The following is a 23,388-nucleotide window of genomic DNA, read 5'->3' on the forward strand; positions in this document are numbered from 1 at the left end:
ACACTACAAACTTTGATTTGAAATGAAAAATATTTGAAACTTGTATTTAATAAATAATATGAAAACAAATTAAAATATTGATTTATAGTATTCAGATATTTATAGATGCATTGTGGGAGTGGGCAGTTGCTATTTTATGATTCTTTTATTCCTATGATAACTCCATCAGTGGAATTCTCTGCAGGGCTGTGGTTAGTGTAGTTCTTGATCAGTAATTCATTCACCCTTCGCAGGGAGTTTGTTTGACAGGCGATCTGACCAATCATAATGCAGAATCTGCCATTTTGTCCAACTAACAAACCAGTCAGGAGAGTGTATCCATGTCGTGAACTTGAAAAATGGTGTATTGACATCTTTGCGAGGTTGAAACGATACCATCTGATGTTCATTCATGTTTATTTCGTGCTATAACTAGTAAAGAGGAAGAGATGATCGGTTCACGTGCCGCTTGAACTGAGGCACTACAGCGATCTGTCACGGCACAGTAAAGAGCCACAAAATGGTATATATTGTTGTAATTTCATTAAAAAATGACAACATTTGAAAGCTGAGACTTTCCCACAAATGAGGAAGTAGGTAACAATTATGAAGCTAAAGCCCAAGGGTGAGGATTTAACTCTCTTTGGCATAGAATTAAAAGTATTTTTGGCAGCTGTTTGTCTTTCTCACTATAGAAGAGACTGATGTAAGCACAGTAAAGAGCCACAAAATGGTATATATTGTTGTAATTTCATTAAAAAATGACAACATTTGAAAGCTGAGACTTTCCCAGCAGGCACAGGACGTCAAAATAACGTCAGGTTGACGTTGGACATGACGTCAGACAGATGTTGCATTTTGGTTGAGAATGAAAACCAGGTTGACGTCAGTATTTGACGCCAATTTGACATTGACTTAACGTTGGATTTTGGTTACACAACCTAAAAACAATAAATATCAACGTCAGCTGCCGTCGGTATTGGACATCAAATTAACATTGACATTAGACGTTGAATTGATATTGAATTTTGGTCACCCGACGTCGCAACCAAAATTTTACCAAATATCAACGTCTTATGACGTTGTATGCCTGCTGGGAATTTGTTTCATACCAGAAGTAACCAAAAGTCTTTTCTGTCGGTGCGTTGTCAGTTTCCTCTTTGCTCCGTGATGTTTTTTTCACTGCGTGAGAACATGATGTGTGGCGTGAGAGCAGCATAGCTTGTCGGACGTAGCAACAGTAACTAAGGGGGGGCAGGTTTTTGCCAAGGGTCAATTAAGCATCATATTTAATGAACTTCAAATCACAAATAACAACATATAATTTCTGTGCTCATGGCAAGTCTGAAAATTTGTACAATTTAAATGTTTGCAAAAAAATGTCCTGAACAATTGCACTCTATTACAAGTATGCATTGTTGCACAGAGCCATATTTTGTGTTCTGTGCTTCTCCTTGGAATGTATTATACATGATGCATTATCCGCGTTATGCAACTGTACAACAGTGGGAACACCCTTTGAAAGTAATTTAGTTCAGGTTCAGAATGTTGTTCATTCCTGTCCACTTCATTGACTTCTTTTCTATTCAGCTCAAATCAGTTCAGTTCATTTACCTGTGCATCTCTGTCCTCTCAGGTTTGGATCATTACCGGCCAGAGGTATTTGAGCACAGCAAGAGGTTACTCCTGCATCTCCTCATCGCCCTCTCCTGCAACAACAACTTCCAGGTCATCGCCTCTGTCCTTTTACTAACCAGAGAGATTGGCGACAACAAGACGCTCACCGTTAAATCCAGCTACCAGCCTGAATACCTCTACACAGGTACAATAATTTCTCTACCCAGAATCCAACATGACACAAAAAGACACCAACAACTGACAGAAATAAACATAGACTGTTTATTTATTTCATTGCGCAAAAAGAATTCCAGTTTCTTGCTAGAAGTTTTGTTTTATTTCCCATAAAAACCAAAATCACAGTAAAGTTTCAAATTGTGCTCAGATATGCCAAGATACAAAAGTCTGCAGGAAAAACATTTAAGACAAAGTGAACACTCAAATCAATCGTGATATATGGAGAGCAACCTGTAAAAATTTCCTCTGGGTACGGTCTTTACCCACAATTCCTTGTTTTAAGTACAACAACTGTAAGAACTGTTTTAAGTACAACGACTGTAAGAACATTACAGTCATGCCAACTTGAACAGCAAGATAAATGCACAAAAAAAACCAGAGAGACTTTGCATTAAACTCATCTGACCTCATTTTGTCACATCACCTGCAGCAAAGAGAAGACACCTACATTTTCAACACAGCTTAAATTTACAAATGAGGAAGTAGGTAACTATTCTGAAGCTAAAGCCCAAGGGTTAGGATTTAACTCTCTTTGGCGTAGAATTCAAAGTATTTTTGGCAGCTGTTTGTCTTTCTCACTATAGAAGAGACTGAGGTAATTAGGCCAAACACTATGCCAAGTCCCATTTTGCATTATGACTGAGATTTTTCTGGCATTTAATCTTTTATGCTGCGTGTCACTGATGCTTCTGTTTCCTTGTTTACTGATACCGGAGTAGATACACATGTGAAAAGTCACTGCTTAAAATTAAAGGTTGGAATACAAATCACATTTTTTAGATGTTTTTTTTTAGATAAGTGTGGTTCATATTATGATTGTACAGACATGCTGCGAAGACGAATTCAAAATAGCGAAAAGGCTCATTTTAAAAAGCAGGTCGCAGACACAATAATAATATATATATATATTTTTAAATGTTTATAGTTTTGCTTGGTTATAACCTGCATGCATTGCATACCTAAACCACACTCTCGTCTGAACAGGGGGGTTCGACTTTCTGCGGGAGTGGCAGACATCACCAGTGGCGGATTCCGGACTAAGCTCGTCCTCCACCTCCTCTAGTGTGAGCCTGGGAGGAAGCATCGGAAACCTGCCACAAATCACAGCTGACCTGGAGGAGCTGGACGAGTCCTCCACAGAATCAGATGAGAAAACCAACAAGCTCATTGAGTTCCTCACCACCAGGTGTGTGGCAAAGATACAGATTTTTAGCAGTTGTTTCGATATATGTGGATGAAAATAGATTGAAACTCAAATGGGAGGGTTTTTTTCAGGCACATAAGACACTAATCTAGAATGCATAAATATGATTATCAGGATGACAAGACAAAATGGATGGTGCCTCAACTATCAAATATTCATAAGCTCACACATCCCCTAGTGGCCAAAGATCGAAATATTTTTTATTTTTAAATAAAATTCTAAATAATTATGCCATCATTTATTATTAATTATTATTCTTTTAATATTTTAATTACTTAAATTAGTTTTTTTTAATTATTAATTTATTTAAAATTTTATTTTATTTATTTCACATTTGAAATTCACACACAGGCAATTTTGATAAATATCACGAAACATATATTGTTTCCATTTTTTCCCCAGCAAAACTATTGGGCATTTCCCAGAGTCATTAAATCAGCCATTTAGAGAGCAATAGTTTATGTATTTGTGATTTTGGTGGTGGTGGTGGTGGTACAGTGCATGGAGTACTGTCCTGTCCTTACTCAGGGCTTACGGACCGCTTTGGTGCCATGAAGACATCATGCCAAAGAATCCCAACTCTAAGAGCACTGAGCAGCTCACCAACTTCCTGCGGCATGTGGTTTCTGTGTTCAAGGAGTCCAAATCAGGTAATTACCAAACATTGTTAGTGCATTTATGTGTCATATTTACAGAATGTAATATCCCCTATACATTATATTGGAACAGTGGTTGTTTGATAAGCGACTGATAAGTGTCATGTGTCAGATTTCCATCTAGAGCATCAACTGAGTGACGTTGCTTTGCAGACGGCCCTCTGCAGCTCCTCCCGCCATTATGCCGGGCGCTCGTTCCAGATCTTCCGCGCCCTGAGACAACCCCTCTCTGCCCACGCAGTGTCCGACCTGCTCTCACGGCTGGTGGAGGTTGTGGGGGAACATGGGGATGAAGTACAGGTGTGCATCCATCAGCAAGAGTATTAAAAAACATCCATGCAATAAACGCTGTAATTATATAGCTCTCTGGAATACTTCAGCTCGATTGGTTAAATGCATTTGGTGGTCAAATAATTCTTAGTTTCAATCTTATTGCGATAATTTTTTACCTTTTTGCCTTCCAGGGTTACGTAATGGAGATTTTACTCACTCTGGAGTCTGTTGTGGATAATTTAGCTGAATGTCTGAACAACAGTGAACTTATGGCAGCTTTGACGAGGTGAGAATTACATGCTGTATATTATGGTAGTTTTCCTGCCATTTCAACCTAAAATGTTTTATAGCCACGGTACACTACTGTTCAAAAGTTTGAAAATTGTAATAATATTTCACAATATTCCTGTTTTACTGCCTTGGTAAGAATAAGAGATTTTTTTCAAAATGGTATTATTAATAACAATATAGCAGGATGGAAAAAAGTATTAAATTATTCATTTGTTTTTCTTAACATACCTGCAATGTCTCTTCCATGTACAGAGATTCCTCTCCAGACTTCCTGGTGAGCGGGAAGCTCAACCCAAACCGTAAGAGCACAGGGCAGCTGAACCTGCACCAAGAGGGTGGCACTAACGAGCGGAACAGGCACCAGCGCAGTTACTCCGTCCCTAAGAAGTTTGGCGAAAGCGGGGAAAACTCATCCTCCAACCCTCCTCGCAGTGCCACGCTGGACCGCATCCAAGCCTGTACCCAACAAGGTCTCGCCCGATCGGCCCGCAGTACATCCTCCAACTCTACCCGCGCTGACACAAGTGTCATCACCGACCCCTCCCACTCCAGTCACCCCGCCAACCTGCTCGCCACCGTCTTCTGGGTGGCGGTGTCACTCATGGAGTCGGACTTTGAATTCGAATACCAGATGTCATTGAGGCTAGTTCACAAACTGCTGGCACGGGTTCCGTTGGATCTGCAGGAGAACAGGGAGAGACTAGAGAAGCTCCAGGCCCAGCTGAGGTGGAGTGGCTTTTCCGGGCTGCAACAGCTGCTCCTGAAGGGATTCACTTCTCCGGCCACAAATGATCTTACGCTTCAGCTGTTCTGTCAGCTTACACCTGTTTCACGAGTGCCAGTAGTGGACACATCGCAGTCTGTAGGTGGGTAGAATGGTATTGGCACAATTTTAAAACCTGTTTACACGGGTCTAATGTGACTAAATGACTCAAAAGCAGTGACAAAAACAGTACTTGCTTACTACTCCTGTCTCTTTGTAGACTTTGTCAGTGTACAAACTGTGTGTTTAAACTAGGCTGGCTTGAGCATTCAGAGTCATGTCATGTTTTGTTGGTAGCTTTTGTGTCCGTAAGCCTTTTTTTTAAGTTAATGGTTTCTTTGTTACCATAAGTTGTCTTTTTTGTTGTAAAAAAAACCTGACCGGTCTACTTGCCTGTAGCTATTTGCATACTGAAGCAAGACTGAAGAGTTGATTCTAGTGTTCCGTCAACAGAAAACAAGATGTTGATACACTATTTTATTACACTAAACCAAAGCCTAAAATCAAACCTTACTTTTGTTTTAAAATCTTGCTATTCAAATGTGTCTTTAATCTATAAGAGTGAAGGCTGCTCAACCTGATATGCTTTTACATTGTTTTACTTTGAAATGTCTGTGATATTTAGCTGCATTCCTTTCACTTCTTTTCATGTTTTATTCTCTGCCTGCTCAGGTTTTCCTCTGAACGTGCTTTGTCTGCTGCCTCACTTGGTGCAACACTTCAGTAGCCCTACGCAGTTTTGTAAAGAAAGCGCTGAGAGGATCGCACAGGTCTGCCCAGCCTCCATTTCTCTACACACTCCTATTATGAAACACACCCTGCACTTCATTGACATTTACACCTGAATGTGAAGACCAACTTGGCTCGTTCTCAACACCTAATCCTGTATTATATCCAACTTCAATAGTGTTTTTTTCTAGACTTATTAGGTATTTAACAAGACAGCTGACTCACAGCATGCATGTATTTACAATAAAATCTCAGCTAGTGTCCATATTTCTGCAGCCTTATTTAGATCAACAAAATGCTGGTCAGTAGTAGCAGCACACATATCTAACTGTATATAGTGACACAACTGACCACAATAAATAATTAATATTACACCATATAAGTATAAAATTATTTAATGAGTTCCCAAAGGTTTAAATAGCTACTATATGTAATTTATGACTGTTAATATGACTGTTTCTGGTGTGCTTTCTAGGTGTGTCTGGAGGAGAAAGACAAGAACACTAAACTTTCTCACCTAGCTCATGTAATGACTCTATATAAGACTCGTTCTTACACCAGAGACCCCTTCTCGTGGGTTAATGTGGTCTGCCGCTACCTGCATGAGGCCTTTTCGGACATCACACTCAGTCTGGTGACATATATGGCTGAGGTGAGCTGTCCTAAAGCTTAAATGTCCAAATATAAGCCACAAAATTATAGATATGCTGCAGCTGATATAATATGTGAAGAGCACCCATTTAATACCAGCTCTCTTCATAGTTGCTAGATAAAGGATTACCCAGCATGCAACAGCCCCTGCTGCAGATCATCTACAGTCTGCTGAGCCACATGGATTTGGCAGGAATTCAGGTCAAACCTTTCAATGTAGAGGTGCTAAAGACCATCGAGAAATTTGTACAGGTGAGATCTTTCTGTTGAACCACTTGATTTAGGATTCATCTGGTCATTTGTAAGAATTTCAGTCTCATTTTTTATACCAATATGTGTGTGTCCTCTAGACGGTTCACTGGAAGGAAGCTCTGAACATCTTGAAGCTGGTTGTTTCCCGTTCTGCCAGCCTATCCCTGCCATCCTATGCCCATGGTGACTTAGCACACCTGGAGGTTAGCCGTATGATGTGGGATGGCTCATCTAAAGCCCTGCCAGGAAAGACACTGGAATTCCATTTTGACATATCTGAGGTACTTTACACAGTGCACACAATACATTTTGTTGTTCAGTTATTCACATGCATGCTTTTTTGTCTTTGTTGTAGGCAAAAACAACGTAAATATTTTTGAAAATATCAGTTTTCAGTTAGATTATACACCACAGGTTCTCTGACTCATTCACCTCTTCAGGTTGTGGCCGTGTTGTTGTTTTTGAACATGCATTGGTTATCAGATCCCATGAAGGGCGCTGACTCTTTTCCTTTGTTTTTGGTACATTTTAGACCAAAGGGAAGGCACTCAGGTTCTCAGCTTGCTTTCAGATGGAGAAATGGGGATAATAGTCAACGGAAGTTTGGGGAGATGTATTTTGACTGCATTTGTGATTAATAACCGCTCTGAATAAAGTTTGGTTGAGATCCTGCCTCTCTGAGGGTTTTAACTGCAACCTAATAAACAAAAGGATGTGATGTCCTTATAGAGCAAGTTAAGAAAAAGTGACTACTTTTCGTGTGATGTTTGAATCAAGCGGCAACCTTCCAGTCTTTCTCTTGAAACCAACACGAAAGTGACTTAAAATGCAATTCATCGACTGATCGCTAGAGACTGGCTCCAAAAGGGAGTCAGTCCCATAGACTCCCCATGTTAAAATGCCCAACTTTACAGCAGAAAAAATATGTTTACAGTCTGGTACAAAAAGTGGTTTTGGTCTATATCGCTAATTTTGCCCTTCATGACAACTGTGAAGGGGGGTGAATTTTTTTATAACTCATCCGTTTAAACTATATTAAGCCTTAAAGTTCTGCATAATTAAGGGCATGGCCACTTGAGTGACAGGTGGATTGCCACTGCTGTCACCACCCACGTCCCGCCTTTTTGCCCATTTTCGATTATCCGGGAGTGACGCGCAGCCAAGATGGCAACAGCCACGGACACTATGTCCATGTTTTTTTACAGTCTATGGTTTGAATACTGAATAAATTAATGAACGTAAAACCTAAAACAATCTTAGTTTGATCTAAAGTTAATAGTAACTGGAGAATGATATCCATTTGCATTCAGCTGGTGCAGGAACTACCAGAAGTGCTGCTTTCTCCAGGTATAACAAAGACCTCCTTGCAGCCAACTTTGTGTATGATTGCCCTCTTGTGGCTGTATGCACTACTACAGGAAACCCTCAGTTCCTAGAATTGAGTCCTTGCCTCTGGTCCACCCTGATGAAAGTAGTGATATCCTGTCCAGATGTAGCATGTGCACAATGATAAGGAGTTCAGCAATTAGGCTGTTTTTCCACACATGCTTGTTTATCTACAGGAAGGCTGTGACCCATGGGTAGAGTGAGTCTATGAGTGTCTACAAACTGCTCAGAGCCTGTTGTTGTGCTGGAGTGCTCATATTTGTGTAGGGGTTTACGTGTCTATGTTCAGTCTATATTGTAAAATATGTTTTTAAATGAGTTATATATGTATTGTGTGCATGTATGTGTTTGTGTCCAGACGCCAGTTATTGGCCGCAGATATGATGACCTGCAGGGATCAGGAGGGAGAGATGGGAAAGCCCGCGCGATCCCAGTGACCCGTAGCACATCCTCTACCTCTTCAGGGTCCAATTCAAACACCGTCTTGGTGCCAGTCAGCTGGAAACGGCCACAATCATCACAGGTGACAAACATTTCATGCTGTTCATATTAGTCAAGGTACAAAGGAGGGAAACTTAATTTCATTCTCTTGTGCTGCTTTAAACGGTGTATTTTAGCTTCCTCTTTGTTCCTGATTACATTAAATCAGAGTCTGCTTTTCAACTGGTATTTTCCTTTTGTTTAACAGAAGCGAACAAGAGAGAAGCTAGTGAATGTTCTATCACTCTGCGGACAGGAAGTTGGCCTCACCAAGAATCCATCTGTAAGGCCTCACTGTCACTGTTGCTTTATATGCCACTTATCACTTTGGTCTCATAGACTGCAGGAATAATAGATTAAATCTGTGATTATATTATATTAATAAAAACCCTAATTACTGTGCATCTAATGCCATAACAAATAAAAGACAAGTCTAAGTCTTACAAGGCATTATAGTAATTGGACCGTTGCATGATACTTTCTTTGCATACCCAGACTCCATGCTGACTCCACTGTCATGTTTGTTTGTCTCAGGTGATCTTCTCATCCTGTGGAGATCTGGACCTCATGGAGCATCAGCCCAGTCAGGTGTCCTCTGAGGATGGGACCCGGGAGGACACTCTGGATGATACCACATCAGAGCAGCAGTTCAGAGTCTTCAGGGACTTTGACTTCCTGGATGTAGAGCTGGAAGATGGAGAGGCGAGTAGAAAATCTGATTGTTTTTGTTTCACACACATTTGGAATTTTTATATTACAAATCTGTTTCATTCAGTAAAGAAATTGATACTTCTGTTCAGCATGGATGTGTTAACATGATCAAAAGGGACAATCACAACATTTATAAGGATTTCTATTTCAAATATATGCTGTTCTTTTGAACTATCTTATATATACTACTGAAGAACTGTTAAAATGTTGATTTCTAAATACTTGACTATCTCTGTAGGCTTTATGTCTCTAACAAATACATTTGCAAACTAAGAACTGATTCCTTCCTTTTCCTTTAAAATTTATTTTGGTTAATGTAATTGGATGTCATGTAAATAAATTTGGTTCCACTATTTTTTTAATCAAATTGTTAAGTGGAATCAGTACTGAAGCTAGAATCATTGAATTAAATTAAAAATTCCTGTCCCTACTAACAAAAAGTTCCTGTCCCTTCTTTCTTTCCTTATTCTTTCAGTTATTTAATTCATGTTCTCTCTGGATAATGAGATAACACTTTAGCTGATCAGAGACTGCCTGACTAATGTGCCCATTGCTTTTCCTCTGGTCTTTCTCACTGTGTGGCTAACACTCTCTCTCTTTCTCTCCTGTGCTGCCGTAGGAGCTGCAGGTAAGAACAGCTGTGTTAGCATGTTGCAGAGGATGGCTGAGATCATGTTTCCATACCTGTGTCATTCGTGTAGGCTCTCATCTGTCATAGGCTGCTGTGGCTTAATAGATTAGTTGTTTTTTTTATGTTTAATATATGGATGTCAGATTACATACTGTAGAACTGCATGTTAGCAGCATCTCATTGCAGCATTTTTGTTTCACAGTAAATCATTCCTCACTACTTCAGCTAGATTACTATTAGAATTCAGTTCAGATTGTTTTAAATACTTTTTTCAGGTCTAGGATCTAGCAGCTTTCTTTTTGTGTTGTGTTTTGCTAAGCTTCCCCTAGACTACAAAGGAATTTAGGAATTTACTTTTTTTTTTTTTGCAAAGTCAGAAACATTTTCAGATATTGGTCTCTTGTATTTATTATATGTTTGCATGTGTTGTTAATTTTTGCATGATTAATTAAAAGTATGTTAGTAGACCCTCCCCAACTCATGCTAGAGGATACAGCTGTTAAATCAGTTGTGTGTGTTTGTTTTAATAGGGTGAGAGTATGGATAACTTTAACTGGGGAGTGCGCCGGCGCTCTCTGGACAGCACAGATCTGACTGAGCTCCTGGAGGAGAGCCAGCACTCTGACATCACCCCCTGCATTGGCCTACACGACCCCCAACATGACTCAGATGACTCCTCTGAGGAAGAGTCCAATTCCACCAGCCAAAGCCTCTCCCATTCTCAACTGGTATGTTCTATCTATCTATCTATCTATCTATCTATCTATCTATCTGTCTGTCTGTCTGTCTGTCTGTCTGTCTATCTATCTATCTGCCAAACTACCTACCCACCTGTTCTATCAGTTTTAGCTTGATAGTAGTTTTCTAAAACTGGGCATTTTCTGATTTCAGACCATGAACCTCTCCCCCTCAGAGGACACCAATCATACAGACTCTCTGTCCACTTCCTACGACACCACATCAGCTGACCCAAATTCTCTTAATGCTGCTACACCTTGCTTGGGAACATCACTACCAGATGACCACATCATGCCGCCCGTATGTTTAAAATTACATTAAGCTCATTAAAACTTATTCTGCAAGGGTGCAAATAAAACCAAACATAGAACCTAGATCTACTTCATCATGCAGTTTATAACTATTACTGGCATGTTTGTGACTACTTTAAATTTGCAAATGTGACGCCTCACATTCAGTTAGGGTCACACAATATTGAATAACGATAAATTATTTTTACATATACATTAATGTGTTATAATGAGTGTATATTGAATAAAGACTATACAAATACATTGCACTCCTATTACTTATGAATAAGAGAAAATATAATGTGCAATATGGTGGAATATGTCCCACCTTCTCAATAAAAGAGCCAATCGCCAGTTGGCAAAGTCATCGTGTCACTTCTGACAACACTGAGGACCACTTGACTGTCTCTCTCTCTTGCCTCTCTTAACTCTTTTACTGTAAAGAATTTCTCATCTTTTGAGTTGACCTCTAGTATGGAGTCTGCAACAATAAGAACAAACACATTGAGGAAAGAAGCTCACCAGTGATCTTATCTTCATAGGTTTTACCAGAAGACGAGGAGTCAAATGTCCAAGAGGATGACCTGCCATTCGGTGTGAATGAGCTGCCAATGAGGTTTGACTGTGGCTCTAGCACTAATCTGGACCTTCCTGCAGAACAAAACCGGGCTGGAATCAACCAGAACCCAAACTCCCTGCCCAGGTGAACACATCAGTACAGTTTTATATCATTAGACTGTTAACTGGCATGGTTATTGAAGGGTAACCCCCTTTCTTCCGGTTTCAATAGCTACCATTTTGGGGAGGACCGAGATGATCTGGATGAGCTGGGCTTTCCTCCTCCACCGTCCCCCTTTTTCTCTGCCATCCTGGCAGCATTTCAGCCCACGGTGTGTGACGATGCCGAAGAAGCCTGGCGGAGTCACATTAACCAGCTGTTGTGTGATACAGATGGGTCTTGCGCTGTCTACACCTTCCACATCTTCTCCACAATGTTTCAGGTAAAATCACCCTTTATATGTACACAGTCCTTTTTGAAAATTTCTATTCATATTAGCTATTTAGAGGTCCAAAAGTAGGTTTTAGCATTGTTAAAATGTATTTTTATCTACAGAACATCCAGAATAAATTCTGCTCCCTGACCAGCGATGCTGCCAGTTACCTTGGAGACGGCCTGAGGGGAACTGGGTCAAAATTTGTGCAGTCATCTGAGATGTTGGCCTTATGCTCAGACTGTCCCACGCTGTATGTAGACGCAGAAACGGTAAGTTGACATTCAAAGTTGATTACATAAAGCCATGCCTCAGGGACCTAACCTAAATAATAGTTATGAATAAGCAGTCAGAAAGTAATTTTTATGCTAGGTTTTGTCTGGCCTCTTGTAGATTGTTTCTTATGGGCTTCTAGAGAAGATGAAGTTCAGTGTTCTTGAGCTGCAGGAGTATCTGGACACATATAACACCCGGGAGGAAGCTGTCGTCTCAGTAAGTCATTCTAGCCTGCTAAGCTTCTCATACAGAAGCAGTGGAAGCTGCTATATAGAGCTGCTACAGAATTAAGACCTCCAATCATGCGACTTACTAGAGGTGTGCCAATACTTCTTTAAGTGATCAGACTCGCAGGATGGAGAGAAAAACAGGCAAACCATTCAATCATCTTGCACTGAAAGAGGTATCATACTCGTATCATCTGCTCTTCTCTTTCAACAGTGGTTGCACAACTGTAAGGCCACATTTCCAAGGTATCCTGATGATGGTGTGATCACTTGTCAGCCTGGAGACTCTGAGGAGAAGGTGAAAATAGCTGTATATGCCCTTAAAAATGAGCTCTGTTTACACGAATGAACATTCATAATATGTACACAATAGTTCCTGTTAAATCTGTACATATTATGTTATTTAGTGGGTCATATACACTACTATTCAAAAGTTTGGGGTTGGTAAGATTTTTTAATATTTTTGAAAGAAGTGTCTTATGCTCACCAAGGCTGCATTTATTTGATCAAAAACAGTAAAAATTTAACAGTTTTTTATATATTTTTTAATATGCAGTTTATTCCTGTGATGGCAAAGCCAAATTTTCAGCAGCCATTTCTCCAGTACTCAGTGTCAAATGATTCTTCAGAAATCACTCTAATATGCTGATTTGCTGCGCAAGAAATATTTATTATTATCAATGTCAATTGATATATCAATTGATATATGTCAATATACTGTAAATTAATGTTTTTTAGGAAATGGCAATACTTTTTTCAGAAATTTTTAATGAATAAAAAGTTAAAACGGAAAGCATTTATTTAAAATAAAAATTAGGGATGCTCCGATTGATCGGCTACCGATCACTATCGGCCGATAATCACGTTGGGATGATCGATCGGCGGTCTCAAAAAAACGATCTCAAGCTGATGAGGCTGCCGTGAGAGGTTTGGCACGACATGCAGTGGCACCGTCTCAGTCTCTGTCTGGCACGGGTGAAATAATTATAATTCTGAAGGTGAGGTACTCACCTTCCTATTTTTTCTTTAAATAACTTATAAAGTAATTTGAAAACCTTGTGTGAGACGTAATTTCACAAACAGTGTGAGTGAATCACCGTGCGCACGTGCTCTCTCTCTCTCTCTCTCTCTCAAAATACGCTTCAAATCACCACACATCGCGTCTGTCTATAAGCGAGCTACACGCTGCACAGTTGACACAGGAATTGTCACTTGCACAATCGAGGCAGTGTCACATCGTCACTAAAGTTTATAAATTGCATTTCTTTTTAATTCTTGCCAGTATTTAACCATTCAGCGGTCGCGCGCTCTCCTGGAGACCATACGCTCATGCACACTTGCAGCGCACACACATAATGCCAGGCTCACATTACTCCGTTTGCAGTGCATTTCCTGCTGACCCCAACCACTTGAACGGTAGTGTATTTATCAATGCAATATTTCATGTAATATTTCCTCGCTCCTCTTCTTCTTGTCACTCTGTGCGCCTCTTTATCATCCTCTGCATGATTTATATGGCTTGGGTTCTTGGATTGAATGCAACTGGCACTAATCCTCTAATTATGTGGATGGGATTTCTGAGCATAGTGGCACAGTCTAACGGATTGCATGCTGGGTATTAATGCTGTCTGTTTCTCCCTTCTCAACTCTTTCCTGTTTTATGACATGCTCTACAGCAAATGGAAACTCTGGCTGTAAGTTTAAAACTAAAAACGTTCTCTTATTCATCTGTTAGAGCGAGTGATCTGTGTTTGCAGCTTTATAGTTCACTACATGCATTCAGTTCAGTTTACCTGCAAGCGAGCGTGTTTACTTGCATGATCTTACACAATCTTATGCTGAATAACCACACTTTTAAGATCATGTAAATGGTCTTAAGACTACAGAAGTAAAAATAAAATACTGAGATATTTTTTTATTATTTAATGCATATAGACATACTCATTGATGGATGTTAGAGTTGTGTATTTAATCTTTGTGGCTGTGAGTATGTATGATTCCTTTATTATGTCATATGACTAATGTATCTGTATCATCCACAGCAATTGGAGTTGTGTCAGCGACTGTACAAACTTCACTTCCAGCTCCTTCTGCTGTATCAGTCCTATTGCAAACTCATCGGACAAGTGAACACCATCAGCTCTGTGCCAGAGGTACACAGTACACCCATTACCTGATCTCTTTTTTGGTTTATTTAATTATAATTAGAATTGATTTTTAATATTTTATGAAATGTGAGAATTATTTAAATTAGCCTGAAAGAGGTCTAAACAAATATTGTGAATTTGGTGACAGTTTGGACATTTCTACAGTTAAAACTGGACATTTTTGAAATAGACATTTTCTGTTGTTCAGCGTCTGTGCTGAAAGATGTCCAATACCAATGTCGTATCAGCCAGCAAAACCTAAGAAAACATGTAGTGCATCTTTAAAAAAAACATAAGGAACAATTTACTAATTGAGCAAAAAAAAAATTAGTTTGGCTGACTATAAAATTAGTCACTAGCTGGTTGACTTTTGTTGATTGAAAACACTCAGGGTGAACTCACACTAGGCGTTTTGAACCGCGCCCGAGCGCGTTTGGACCCCCAAAGCCCGGTTCGTTTGACTAGAGTGAGCGCTCCGTGCCGCGCTCGGGCGCGGTTCGTTTAGTCGGCCCTGGCCCGGTTGGAAGAGGTGGGCCAGGGCACGGTTCGGTTGGGCTCGGGTGCGGAACGCATGCAGTGTGAGCGCTAACCGCGCCGGAGTGCGGAACAGATCCTATTTTGTGTGCGCTACTGTCATTACGACCGCAAACATATTCTATTACTACTACTACACTACACTTTTCAATAAATTTAATTAAATCAAGTATATTTAGGTTTATAATGGCTCTGGTTCTTACCTTATTGATGGACAGGAAATGTAGTTTGCGAGTAAAAGTTGCAAATTATTTCATTAACCTCAGCTGTCTCCGTAATAATTTTCTGATACATACAAGTGAAAATCAATGCACGGCATAAATTATAAATTAATTATTCGGCAGAATATTAGCGAAAGTGGTTTTCTCCGTTATCTCCAGGTTATCTCATACATGACGTAAGCGTGCTCCGGCACGGAAAGTTTAGTGCAAGTGTGAGTGCAGGCCAGCGGGGGAGTGGGGAGGGGGGATAATCGTGCTCGGGCTTGGTTCAAGGCAACCGTGCCTAGCGTGAGTACACCCTCAGTCCTGATCATGTGCTTTCAATCTGTAGCTGTGGAACATGTCGCGTGAACTGAGCGATCTGAAGAATTGCCTGCGGCTAGCGGAAACCTCATTAGCTGGCGATCTAGAGGACGGCCAAAGGCACGGCTCCCAGTCCATCTTCCCCAGCTCAGAGGCAGCTGTACAGGCCATCCTGGAGTGCTTGAACAACAGCGAGTTCTCTATGGCCATCCGCTACACTCAAGAGTGCAGGTGAGATATGACACCACTAGAGGGACACAAAACTCTGTTTTTTGTATAGAATAGATTTTTATATATTATTTATCCATCTGTTTTGTAAGTTTCGTTTTTGTTCGCACTTCATTTATTTTATTTTATTAGATTTTATTTTATTTTTAATTTCATTTCATTTTTAGTATCGTTACTACTATTGTTTTAGACCAGGGATGGCGAACTCCAGTCCTGGAGAGCCGCAGCCCTGCAGAGTTCAGCTCCAACCCTAATAAAATCTCACATGCAGTAGCTTCCTAGTAACCCTTCAGACCTTGATTAGCTTGTTCAGGTGTGTTTGACTAGGGTTGAAGCAAAATGCTGCAGGGCTGCGGCTCTCCAAGACCGACGTTCGCCACCCCTGTTTTAGACCGTTAGTGTTAATGTACAACTATTTACAAATTTTAACATTATTTAATTTTTTAGCACAGTCCAGTGTTATTGCTAGAGTATCAAGTGACATTTTTACCTTCAATGAAGGCAGGTTGTAAATGTTTTACATTTTTGTAATATACTATGTATCAGAAACTAAAATGAATTTGTGGCCATTTTGATTTTATTTTAGTTGTTAGTAATGGAAATCTATTTAGTTATAGTTTATTTATTTTTAATTAAGTTAATGTTTTCAATTATTTTAAACATTAACACTGGTGTGTTTAACAGCATATTATTTTTCATTGTGACGTTGAACTTGATACTGAGTATTGTACTGGTATTGAGATTTACTAAACTTTCTTCTACTTTTTAGACGAATGTGGCCAAATGACATTTTCGGTGGCAGCTCAGAGGATGAGATCCAGACTCTCCTCAACGTCTACTTCCGCCACCAAACTCTGGGCCAAACTGGCACTTTTGCCCTGGTTGGCTCAAACAAGGACATGTCAGAGGTCTGCACAAAGATCATGGAGCTCAACGGAGAGATTCGGGACATGATCCGCCACGCTCAGGGGTACCAGGTGATCTCATCCAGCCTCCTGGACTCCAGCGTGTCCGGCGTGAGTCTCTGACAGGAAGCCTGCAGCACCCCAGACCAGCCCTGGCCTGGACCGCTCCACCACTGGATTCCTCCATAGTCAACCAACCTCTCCTGTGCCAGCCCTCATCCCACGACCCTCCGCTCCTGCCACCCGCTCCAGGCCAGATCCAGTGTGACGTTTGGGAGTGCTGCCACCCTTTTGAGGGTGTAACTCATAAACTTGTGCCCTTCTTAGGGAAACTTGCACGAGCATCCTTGACTGTACTGAATAGGAAGGGGCTCCTGAGAGTGAGCGTGTCCTCAGGTCCTCAAATGTGCAGCAATAATGGAGAAACGGAGCTGCTCCTGCGAGATTCCTTGGATTGAGCCACTCAAACGCATCTTTTAATTATTGCACTATGTTGACATTTTCATGTCGTAAACCATGAGAAGAAAAAAATCCTGTTTGCTACTGAAAGCAATGCTGCATTTTCAGAAAGGAAGCACCCAAGTGAGAACTTCCACTTGGTTTGTTTGTTAACGTGGGGAATGTGCAATGATGGATCATTGAAACGGATGCCTTTCTACTGTAACTGTTCGAGAATGTCTTTAAAAGCGATCAGGACATGCTGCAAAACTGAAGATGGAACGACACAGGATACTGTCGTCTTTGGTCATACATAATGTATGTCTTTGGTCATCGTCATGATACCTGTAACTGTTTAAAGCTGAGAGCTTGTGTCTTTGTGAACCTGTCCATCACTGGCGTACCGCTAAATATCAGCCTCCGCACCTGCACACAAACACACTGACATTCAGCGATTTGTTCATACAACTGATAAGCTACTACTGCTGAAGCGGATTCTACTTCAAGTGCTGGTATGAGATTGTTTGGCTGTTTCAATCGACGTCCTGCGCTCCACCGTACACAGGCTCACGTTTAGGGTAAATTTGTATTTAAGAAATCAGTGTGTTGAACATAGTTTTCGAAATTGTTCTTTGTCAGTTGCCAAGCATGCATTATTGTATTTACTTTCGAATTGTATTTATTAAAAGTTGTATTTTATTAAAATGTTGTGTAAAGTGGAAAAGGGAGGCATCACAGGGAGATTAGTGTTTGTCACTAGTGCATGCCTAGAGAGATTGCACACTGTAAAGCCTCTTTGGGAAAATTGTCATTGGTCCCCCCCCCCCAAAAAAAAAAAAAAAAACGGAAACCTCAACTTCGTGTGAGCTCCTCTGCTGCCCAAACGGGAAGGAAAAAAAAAAGATAATATACAAAAGACCAAATTTAAAACCCCCAGGAAGAGTTTGTTATGACGAGCATCAGTGGATTGACAATGGCACGACACATTCATTTCTTTAAGCCCAGCAGTAAATTAGTATGAAGTGGATAGGATTTGTAAGGGGGGAGTAACAGGGGCAAGGAGACCTGGTCAAAACCCATTTCCAATACAGTGTGAAATCTTGAGCTTTACGGCGAGAACTTTTTGGCTTGTGCTCGGACCCTTTTTTCATACTCCACTCTGTTCTGGCTGAAACAGAAACGCAAACACAAGATTCATAACGGAGGCAATAAGCATTTCAGTCTCCACGGGCAAGACTATATTTGAGCTGGAGGTGCGTACCAGTAAATTGTGTATGCTTCAGCCTGTGCGGGGTCCTGAATATTTGGTTCATTAAGGAGTTCTTGGATTCCTAGCAAAATCTAAAAATATAAATCAGTTGCAGAGCTTTATGAGATAACACTGCCCTCTTCAGGATTGCATTGAAGATTTGGTTTAAGGAGATTAAGATGCACCAATCAATGACATTAAGATCAAGTGTAAAAAAAAAAAAAAAGTCACTTGAAAATTAAATCCAATGAAAATATAATTCATCTTTAAACATAATAATCTTGAACTACACTTTGTTATTTGCGGTTCCATTTAAAGACATTTAACAATGTATCGATCAATTTACAAAGCAGTGCAACCTTTAAGGATCCAACCTTTACAGCTTACCTGCTTGATTGTAATGGCAGGCCTCCAGTCTTTGTCTTCCTCTAATATAGACAAGCACACGGTACCAGACGGATATACATTTGGATGGAATAAAGGGGGCTCAAATTTACCTGAATTCACAGGATAAAAACCAGGGATAATTAGACAATGTTTGTACTTTGTCGTATGCACAAGGATTAGATCCACTGAACATCTGATTTACACTTTGGTGGAGAGGAAGGATAGTCGTCCTTAAACAGCATCCGAAGTTTGAACAAGCCTCCTTCCCACGGCGTCTAAGGAGAAAAAAATAAAATGCATACAAGGTCTGAAACGTGTTGTTTTTTTTTCTCCACCCCCCCCCCCAAAAAAAAAAAAAAAAAAAAAAAAAGGAGACATTTGAGATTAATGCAAATACCAGTTGTAAATAGTAATGGGTCTCTGTACTGCAAACCATCACCTTACAAACTTGAATATTAAATGTCGTATTCGTAGAACACAAACATTAAATTACATTTTCCAAATTGGCACTTACCCCTTTTTTTCCAGGGATGGCACACTCCCAATTCATCAAGTTCATAGTTCCATCAGGGTTTTTTGTTGGTACAGCTACAAAACCCTGAGGGAAAAAAACAAAAAAAAAACAACTATAAACAAATAAATATATATATTTTTTTTATCCTGTGGGTGGGTGGAAAAAAAAAAATTCAAAATGTCATACTCTAGAAACTGTTTTTATCTGTGGTCTACTTTGTGTGAGCAAAATACACCCCAACAGTTTCAATAGTGACTACTCAACAGAATAAATTAAAATAGTGACATCTGAAAATAAGTCTCTCCTCCATAGATAGAAAGTACTCCCCTTCATTAAACCCTTCAGTGCTTTTCCCCCGAAGGTTAATACTGCAGTTTAATATTAAATATAATATTAATTTAATAATTCTCTGAAAAGATTGTTGTTTGGGAACTGATACATACACAAACCCTGTTGCACCTCAAACACTTAATGCCGAGTTCACACTGCACGATTTTAGCCAGATTTTTCAAAAACTGTAAATACTTTAAGCTTTTGTGAAGTAAATTGTGCTTTCTTCATGTTGAGATTCTCCAGTTTGTTTGTTTTTTAGCTATTCTGGCATCTGCAGAGTCCAAGAAAAGGAGTGATTTTGCACTGTATGCAAGTTACAGCAAAGACATTTGTTGTTTATGTAAAAGAGCTTTATTGACAGTTTTATTCATGCACACATGATCTTGGGCAAAATATGATCAGGAAAGATATTTGAAAAAGCTGCATGTCGTCAACAAAAAGTGTCGTTTTGGATTCTGTTGAGTTTAACTGCATGGAAAAAACAAAAAGTTGAACTTCCTTCAAAATATGACTTGTGTCTACATAAGAAAAATATAGGTTTGGAACGGAATAAGTTAACTACAAAGTTCATTTTGTTCCTGTAGAAGGATAGTACACTTTAAAAGAGGGGGGGAAAAAAAATAAAACAAAACAACTTCAAACATGTATGCACTTCTCTTGCTAAACACAAGACATCATTTTGAAGGAGAAAAAAAAAAAAAAAAAAAACCTTGTCCAAACAGTGTCGGTTCCAATTTACTGGTCAGAAAACACAAGGGAAGTCAATTGGAACCAAAACGGTTTAACTAGAACCGCTTTACAAAATGCCCCTTTTTAAAGTGGGAATAAGTGACTATTTTTGGGTGAACTACCCCATTACAAAGCAGAAATATTCACACTGACATTATGCTGCAATACTTTATTGGTTTTTATAAATTTATTGGAATACAAAAATACAATACATCCCACCCAAGATGTCACTTGAGCTACCAATGCAATTCTAAAACGTTTATAGACATGAACAATTAGACTATGTACTTGAAACTGTAGATGGTGTCACAGGAAAGGCCTTTGCCCTTGCAGCGGCCGCACAGATCCTGGCGGTGAGGACGGCGCATGTCAACGTGCCTCTGCTTCCGTTCACAGCAGCAGCGAGTCTTGCAGCAAACCTGGTGAACCCGAACATGGTCAAGTTTTACAAACAGCTTCAAATGCACTTTGACTACTCATACCTGGCACTGAATGGACTCCACCCTATATGGATTCAGTCCCGCCTGGCACTTTCTGCAGTGCTGCTTGAAGTACACCTGTGGAAGTGCCATCTGATTAGGTTCGAGTCTTAAGATCAAAAGTTTGAAAGTCAAAAGCATTTTACCTTGGAGGTCCCCGAGATGCACCACACAAACGCACTTTCCCATCGAATATTGCACTTACTGCAGTGATAAAATCCGTATTTCTGCTCCAGAAACTAAACCAGAATAAATGGTTAGAATTATCGTTAGCTTTATTTACATAAAAGAAATGCGCAACACAGTTTCTGCCGCAATACCATTTACATGCAGTTAAAAAAAACTGCCTTAGTTTACCTCATTGAATATTCATGATACTGAGGAGTTAAGACGAGAAAAAAAAAAAGTAACGAAAAAGCAGCTATTCACAACACTTCACTTTTGCAAGTTTCAAGTTGGGGGGAAAAATAAAATTCATAGACAAGTCTAGTAATCGTCTGCGCAACACAGTTTCTGCCGCAATACCATTTACATGCAGTTAAAAAAAAACTGCCTTAGTTTACCTCATTGAATATTCATGATACTGAGGAGTTAAGACGAGAAAAAAAAAAAGTAACGAAAAAGCAGCTATTCACAACACTTCACTTTTGCAAGTTTCAAGTTGGGGGGAAAAATAAAATTCATAGACAAGTCTAGTAATCGTCAGGAGTTGAATTCACCCAATCAGCATTGAGCGTCAATAACCACTTGCATATTTATGAGGTCAGCTTTTATTCGGAGATGAACCATGTCAAAAGCCCGCACTAGCTAGGATTCATCGCCAACCTAAAATTCACCATAATTCGAAAGTACAATAACCGACGTAATTTAGGGGGAAATTACGGTTGCCATGGTAATTTCCCCACAACAAACCTGAAAGTTTGACCGTTTATTTCGCTGAATCACCGACTTACCCTGCAGTGTTTCGTGAGTCGGTTCATCCGGTTTACACTTCTCGTCGTCGTCCGTCTCGCTGTCCGTCTCCTTGCTCTCATCCCCTCCATCGTCCTTGCTTTCACCGGCAGTCGTGGATAAGGAGAAAATCCTGCGGTCGAAGACAGGAGAGTAGATGGCGACGGGGCGGGAGAAGCGCACGGAGTTGACAGGTGTGCTGGGCAGGGTGTATTTCAGAGGAATGATGGACGGCGTCCTTGGTGAGTCCCATTTATCACCGCGATAAAACAGCGTTTTGGGCCCGAGTGAGCATTGAACAGTGGTATCTACCTTTGGGTTGACCTGCACACCGAACTCTCTAGTGTTGGCCTTGCGGAGGCGCGGCGTTAGGTTCGGGTTCACCTGAGATAATATCGCTTTTAACTGCGCGCGCTTATAAAAGTCGAAATAATCGGGGGCGTCTGGCGCAACATAAAAACTGTTTCCCTTTTTGTTCCAGTTCTGGTGCTTAAATTTACAGTTGCCGGGATAAACGGGGAAATAGCCAGGATAGCCTCCACAGTTGTAAGGTGCAATGAGAAACTCCTCCATTGTGGCGTGATCATGAACAAAGGCACTGCCGAATATTTATTTTCTTCCAGAGAACACGCCTTAATTGGCGCGACCTCATTAGCATTGATCACGTGCTGGCGTGACGCGTTAGCATCAGGTAAAGATCGATCTCTGCATTTTTATATAAATTTGGCGTTACAGTTGAAACTGCAATCGAGACAAGTCAATCCTGATTGTATTTTTAAAATAACAATATTACAGTGAAATTATTTAGAAATGATCACTGTAATGTAATATAATAACTGAGAGACATCATGGAATATTTAATAATAAATTATCACACCAAAGGACAAGGTGAATTATAAATGTAAATGTTTATAAAATAGTTAATTAAAACTTGTATTATATAAATTAATATACTGTGAAAATATATGTATTTATAAGCATTTTATTTTTAATAAATAAATAACAAAAGATTAGGTGATTAAAATAGTGAAATCTGACATTTTCTTTATTTCATTAATGATATTATATTATATTATATAAATCTTGATTAATTCAATGTTAATTGACAACCAGATTACTGAATAGTCTCTTCTTTTACAGACTCTTTTACTTAGTGGAGATTTGAATAGCAGTAATGATTTGTCGGGTATGTTGCTTGGCATTCAAATAAATGGAGAGTAATAAAAGGTGGATTTTAAAAGCCTCTTTGCCTCTGTTATGCAGTTTATGAATGGCAAACAGAGAGAATTAAACTAAAGGTTTACTAAAGGCCTTAAATTCTAGGTTTACTATACTGTAGTTCAAGCTGTTCAGTCTAGGTTGCATTTAGGGCTGCAACAACTAATCGATAAAATCGATTATGAAAATCATCGACAACGATTCTCATAATCGATTAATCGGATCTGCCCACAGTGCACGTCCAACGGAGTTTACATAACTTACTTGTCCAACTTCAGCCCGTCGCGTCAAATTAAAGCACTGAATTACTTATTTCTATGGACAAAATGCATCTAAAATAGTGGAGGAAACAGAATGAGATGCTGCAGG

At 39.8% G+C, this 23,388-nt stretch overlaps 3 protein-coding genes across 12 annotated transcripts in view; 1 reads left to right on the forward strand and 2 right to left on the reverse strand.

The window, feature by feature from the left end:
• The window catches only part of LOC107728845 (protein furry homolog), a 69,395-nt gene extending 52,316 nt beyond the window's left edge, over positions 1–17,079 (forward strand). For 5 of the 10 annotated variants that reach the window (XM_016539130.1, XM_016539131.1, XM_016539122.1 and 2 more), the window contains 25 exons: positions 1,616–1,801; positions 2,818–3,019; positions 3,536–3,687; positions 3,806–3,993; positions 4,158–4,252; positions 4,510–5,123; positions 5,693–5,790; positions 6,225–6,401; positions 6,512–6,652; positions 6,751–6,933; positions 8,397–8,561; positions 8,727–8,801; positions 9,053–9,220; positions 9,849–9,857; positions 10,391–10,588; positions 10,752–10,898; positions 11,431–11,591; positions 11,679–11,889; positions 12,003–12,152; positions 12,274–12,372; positions 12,598–12,681; positions 14,060–14,077; positions 14,426–14,536; positions 15,617–15,819; positions 16,586–17,079. In XM_016539130.1, coding sequence (XP_016394616.1) covers positions 1,616–1,801; positions 2,818–3,019; positions 3,536–3,687; positions 3,806–3,993; positions 4,158–4,252; positions 4,510–5,123; positions 5,693–5,790; positions 6,225–6,401; positions 6,512–6,652; positions 6,751–6,933; positions 8,397–8,561; positions 8,727–8,801; positions 9,053–9,220; positions 9,849–9,857; positions 10,391–10,588; positions 10,752–10,898; positions 11,431–11,591; positions 11,679–11,889; positions 12,003–12,152; positions 12,274–12,372; positions 12,598–12,681; positions 14,060–14,077; positions 14,426–14,536; positions 15,617–15,819; positions 16,586–16,844 — 4,094 coding nt within the window. In that variant the 3' untranslated portion in view covers positions 16,845–17,079. The remainder of the gene's footprint in view (positions 1–1,615; positions 1,802–2,817; positions 3,020–3,535; positions 3,688–3,805; positions 3,994–4,157; positions 4,253–4,509; positions 5,124–5,692; positions 5,791–6,224; positions 6,402–6,511; positions 6,653–6,750; positions 6,934–8,396; positions 8,562–8,726; positions 8,802–9,052; positions 9,221–9,848; positions 9,858–10,390; positions 10,589–10,751; positions 10,899–11,430; positions 11,592–11,678; positions 11,890–12,002; positions 12,153–12,273; positions 12,373–12,597; positions 12,682–14,059; positions 14,078–14,425; positions 14,537–15,616; positions 15,820–16,585) is intronic. The other 5 variants (XM_016539125.1, XM_016539124.1, XM_016539123.1 and 2 more) reach the window with 5 other exon arrangements.
• A 901-nt stretch (positions 17,080–17,980) lies between these two features.
• LOC107728847 (SUMO-conjugating enzyme UBC9-B-like) lies at positions 17,981–19,394 on the reverse strand. Its single transcript, XM_016539134.1, has 5 exons — positions 19,310–19,394; positions 18,998–19,070; positions 18,796–18,905; positions 18,421–18,500; positions 17,981–18,327 (listed from the first exon to the last, which is right to left on the reverse strand). The coding sequence occupies exons 1-5, from the start codon at positions 19,352–19,354 to the stop codon at positions 18,267–18,269; spliced, it is 369 nt and encodes a 122-aa protein (XP_016394620.1). The 5' UTR covers positions 19,355–19,394; the 3' UTR covers positions 17,981–18,266.
• Positions 19,395–20,525: 1,131 nt separating this feature from the next.
• LOC107728846 (zygote arrest protein 1-like) lies at positions 20,526–22,406 on the reverse strand. Its single transcript, XM_016539133.1, has 4 exons — positions 21,763–22,406; positions 20,997–21,089; positions 20,854–20,928; positions 20,526–20,790 (listed from the first exon to the last, which is right to left on the reverse strand). Exons 1-4 carry the CDS (start codon positions 22,372–22,374, stop codon positions 20,647–20,649), a joined length of 924 nt encoding a protein of 307 aa, XP_016394619.1. The 5' UTR covers positions 22,375–22,406; the 3' UTR covers positions 20,526–20,646.
• Between the last annotated feature and the right edge of the window lie 982 nt (positions 22,407–23,388).

Source organism: Sinocyclocheilus rhinocerous, unplaced genomic scaffold (assembly GCF_001515625.1).
Source record: "Sinocyclocheilus rhinocerous isolate Xijiao unplaced genomic scaffold, SAMN03320098_v1.1 scaffold397, whole genome shotgun sequence".
In the NCBI taxonomy this organism is placed as follows: Eukaryota; Metazoa; Chordata; class Actinopteri; order Cypriniformes; family Cyprinidae; genus Sinocyclocheilus; species Sinocyclocheilus rhinocerous.

Excerpts from the sequence above, each read along its gene's own strand:
- LOC107728847 (XM_016539134.1), bottom strand. The coding sequence starts at position 19,354 with ATGAACTTGATGAATTGGGAGTGTGCCATCCCTGGAAAAAAAGGG. Across the intron at positions 19,071-19,309 it reads CCATCCCTGGAAAAAAAGGG|ACGCCGTGGGAAGGAGGCTT; the intron begins GTAAGTGCCAAT and ends TTTTCTCCTTAG. Across the intron at positions 18,328-18,420 it reads GAAGCATACACAATTTACTG|CCAGAACAGAGTGGAGTATG; the intron begins GTACGCACCTCC and ends TTTCTGTTTCAG.
- LOC107728846 (XM_016539133.1), bottom strand. The coding sequence starts at position 22,374 with ATGGAGGAGTTTCTCATTGCACCTTACAACTGTGGAGGCTATCCTGGC. Across the intron at positions 21,090-21,762 it reads ATAAACGGTCAAACTTTCAG|TTTCTGGAGCAGAAATACGG; the intron begins GTTTGTTGTGGG and ends ATTCTGGTTTAG. Across the intron at positions 20,791-20,853 it reads TGGAGTCCATTCAGTGCCAG|GTTTGCTGCAAGACTCGCTG; the intron begins GTATGAGTAGTC and ends CGGGTTCACCAG.